Source organism: Mastomys coucha, unplaced genomic scaffold, assembly GCF_008632895.1.
Source record: "Mastomys coucha isolate ucsf_1 unplaced genomic scaffold, UCSF_Mcou_1 pScaffold12, whole genome shotgun sequence".
NCBI lineage: Eukaryota > Metazoa > Chordata > Mammalia > Rodentia > Muridae > Mastomys > Mastomys coucha.
Window position 1 is genome coordinate 31,508,662 of NW_022196894.1, and position 1,335 is coordinate 31,509,996.

The 1,335-nt window shown below is 43.9% G+C and overlaps 1 protein-coding gene across 1 annotated transcript in view; it reads left to right on the forward strand.

The window, feature by feature from the left end:
- Muc13 (mucin 13, cell surface associated) overlaps positions 1-1,335 on the forward strand; it is a 17,385-nt gene that overhangs the window by 2,701 nt on the left and 13,349 nt on the right. The window contains exon 2 of the mRNA XM_031364607.1: positions 71-225. Coding sequence (XP_031220467.1) covers positions 71-225 — 155 coding nt within the window. The remainder of the gene's footprint in view (positions 1-70; positions 226-1,335) is intronic.

Genomic DNA, 1,335 nt, shown 5'->3' on the forward strand with positions numbered 1-1,335 from the left:
GGAGGTTCAGATACTTCTTGTTGACTCCTCAATTTGATTTATCCATCGACATCTCTAATTTCTCTTTCAGCCCAGCCCCTTCAGTGTCAGCAAGATCTGCAATGCTGGTCTATGTAACAGTAGTAAATATGTTTAGAGAAAACACAATGCTAACAGAAGCCAATGTGACTTCTGCAATCCACAGTGCATTTGAGAAGAATGACACGATGGTAAAAAGCTATTTCAGTAAGTACTAAGTGATTTTACTTAAAGTTTGCCTCAAGATCTAACTTTTAAGTCAGGAGATTGATTGTTGTCTCCAAACCTTCCCCACTCTCCCCCACAGCCTCTCTCTGTGTGTGTGTGTGTGTGTGTGTGTGTGTGTGTGTATAAGTCAATCTCTGCAGGTGTTGTCCCTCAGGAGCCATCCACCCTGAGTTCTGGGGCTGGGGATTAAACCTAGGATCTCCCGGATACTAACTGGGCATTCTCTACTGAGCCTCCTCCCAGAAGTCTACCTTTTTAAAGCATGGTCTCATCTCACTCATCTCTGATCTCACTGATTAGGTTAGGCTTGCTGGCCAGCGAGCCCCCACTTCTTCAGAAGCTAGAGTTACAAGTGGGCACCACCATGCCTGCCTTTTTTTCTGTGGTTGCTTGAGATTGAACTCAGGTTCTCATGCTTGGACAGCAGCACTTTATTGACTGAGCCATCTCCCCAACACCTGAGTTCTGTTTTTTCAAAACATAAATAAATATGTTCACTTAGAGTTTCCAAAAATCTTTTCTCTTTCTTTGGGGATTTACAAAGATTCTTTCTTATCATGTATTATGTGTTAGGACCAAGAGCATAAATACACTGAGACAAAGCACTGCTCTCCACCAATGTGGAGAGATTTTTATCTACAGTAGCAGTGGTCTCTATGCCCTGGGCCCCGTGTTGTTTGAGGATAGATAGGACTTAGCACACACATGAAGAAACTGGGAGTCCCCATCAGTATGGGCACTGACCACAGGCACTGACCCATCAGCTAAGATCAACTTATCCATTTCTCAGGATAATCTTGGGCACAACCCCTCCAACTGCAGTTTTCTCATTTCTATATGCCTGAGTAATTGCTTCACTTATAATCCCTCGTTTTCAGAGCTGAAACTAGTCAGTGTCAGCTCTGAAATTCACTTTTTGGACCACCTCTCTGAACACCTCCCTCTATCCTGAAAGCGGTCATGTAAGATTAAGTAGCTAACCTAGTACCTTAAGCTGACATCTAGAGACAGCCAAAGCAAACTGCCTTAGGTGGAAACCAATGCCTCAGGAATCAGAGGAAGTCACCTTTTGCTGCTCTTCAGGTCTGG